At 40.2% G+C, this 1,071-nt stretch overlaps 1 protein-coding gene across 1 annotated transcript in view; it reads right to left on the reverse strand.

The window, feature by feature from the left end:
- Positions 1-690, reverse strand: part of LOC119587344 (protein transport protein Sec24A-like) — a gene marked incomplete at its 5' end in the record, with an annotated part of 16,730 nt that extends 16,040 nt beyond the window's left edge. The window contains 1 exon segment of the mRNA XM_037936091.1: positions 638-690. Within this exon segment, the coding sequence (XP_037792019.1) occupies positions 638-690 (53 nt within the window).
- Between the last annotated feature and the right edge of the window lie 381 nt (positions 691-1,071).

Raw genomic sequence — 1,071 nt, forward strand, 5'->3', positions numbered from 1 at the left:
GGTCTGGTTTTAGGGTAAGAATTCATTTAGTTATTGTGATAGAAATGGAAATCAATTTTCCTCTAATGTAGTACCCAAATATCTGACAGACAGAGGGAATATGTGACTATAATATGAAGAAAACCTTACTAAAGGAAGCGCATGTAAAGCAAATAAACAAAGACATGACAAACCACACCAATAAATCACTATAAAAATTCTTTATTTCATTATGGCCATCACCTGAAATCCAGCATTAAAGATTCTTTGATTTCATCACATTATCGAATAAAAGGGACATATGATAGAGAAAAGAATATATATATAAAAAAGCGATTTAATCGGCTTCGCGTTTAATCAAAGAAGTGTCACATTCGGCCCCGAAATCACTCGTCATTCACCCTCTCCATATTTCTCGACATTTTCCCTCCTTTCACCTCCATTTTTCTCGTTCCAACTCTAATTCTGGGCTTTGCTCTCTTCATTCTACCTTCTCCCTTCGCGAAACCCTGATCTAAATACCCAAAAGACCCTTAAAATAATGGAGAAAAAATACTTGTAGAAAAAATCCCTCTCACCTACAACTCCTTCTCGAAAACAAACCTCTCATTTCTTCCCTTTTTCCTTCGAAGACCCTGCTTCTCTCCCGATTTCTTACCTCCTCTCCTTCAAAATCCCCCTTAGGAAGGTGTCTCGTTGCTCAAAACTCCTCTCGGGCGTCACGGAGAGAGAAAATTCGAGGAAAACAACATCATCACCGAGCCTTCTTCATCAGCTGTGTGGCGGAAGTGACGTCATGACGATCTCACTGCACATGCGCGGAGTTGCCTTGGGAGTTGCTATGCTTTGCCCGGTCGTTTAATTTGGGATTGTTTGTTTAGGGCGTAAGGGAACGGTTTGTGGATTTTTTACTACTCAGAATTATCTTTTCATTGAATTGTTTTCCCACTGTTAAGTTTTGAGTGGGGTATCTTGGGTATTTATTGCGATATTTAATGGGGAGTTTGGGTAATGTTGCCATATGAGGTACCAGCGAGACCGAGACATGTGGCAGATTTCCCATGATGCTCAGCACTACCAGGGAAATTTTGC

This window comes from Penaeus monodon, chromosome 22, assembly GCF_015228065.2.
Source record: "Penaeus monodon isolate SGIC_2016 chromosome 22, NSTDA_Pmon_1, whole genome shotgun sequence".
Classification (NCBI taxonomy): domain Eukaryota; kingdom Metazoa; phylum Arthropoda; class Malacostraca; order Decapoda; family Penaeidae; genus Penaeus; species Penaeus monodon.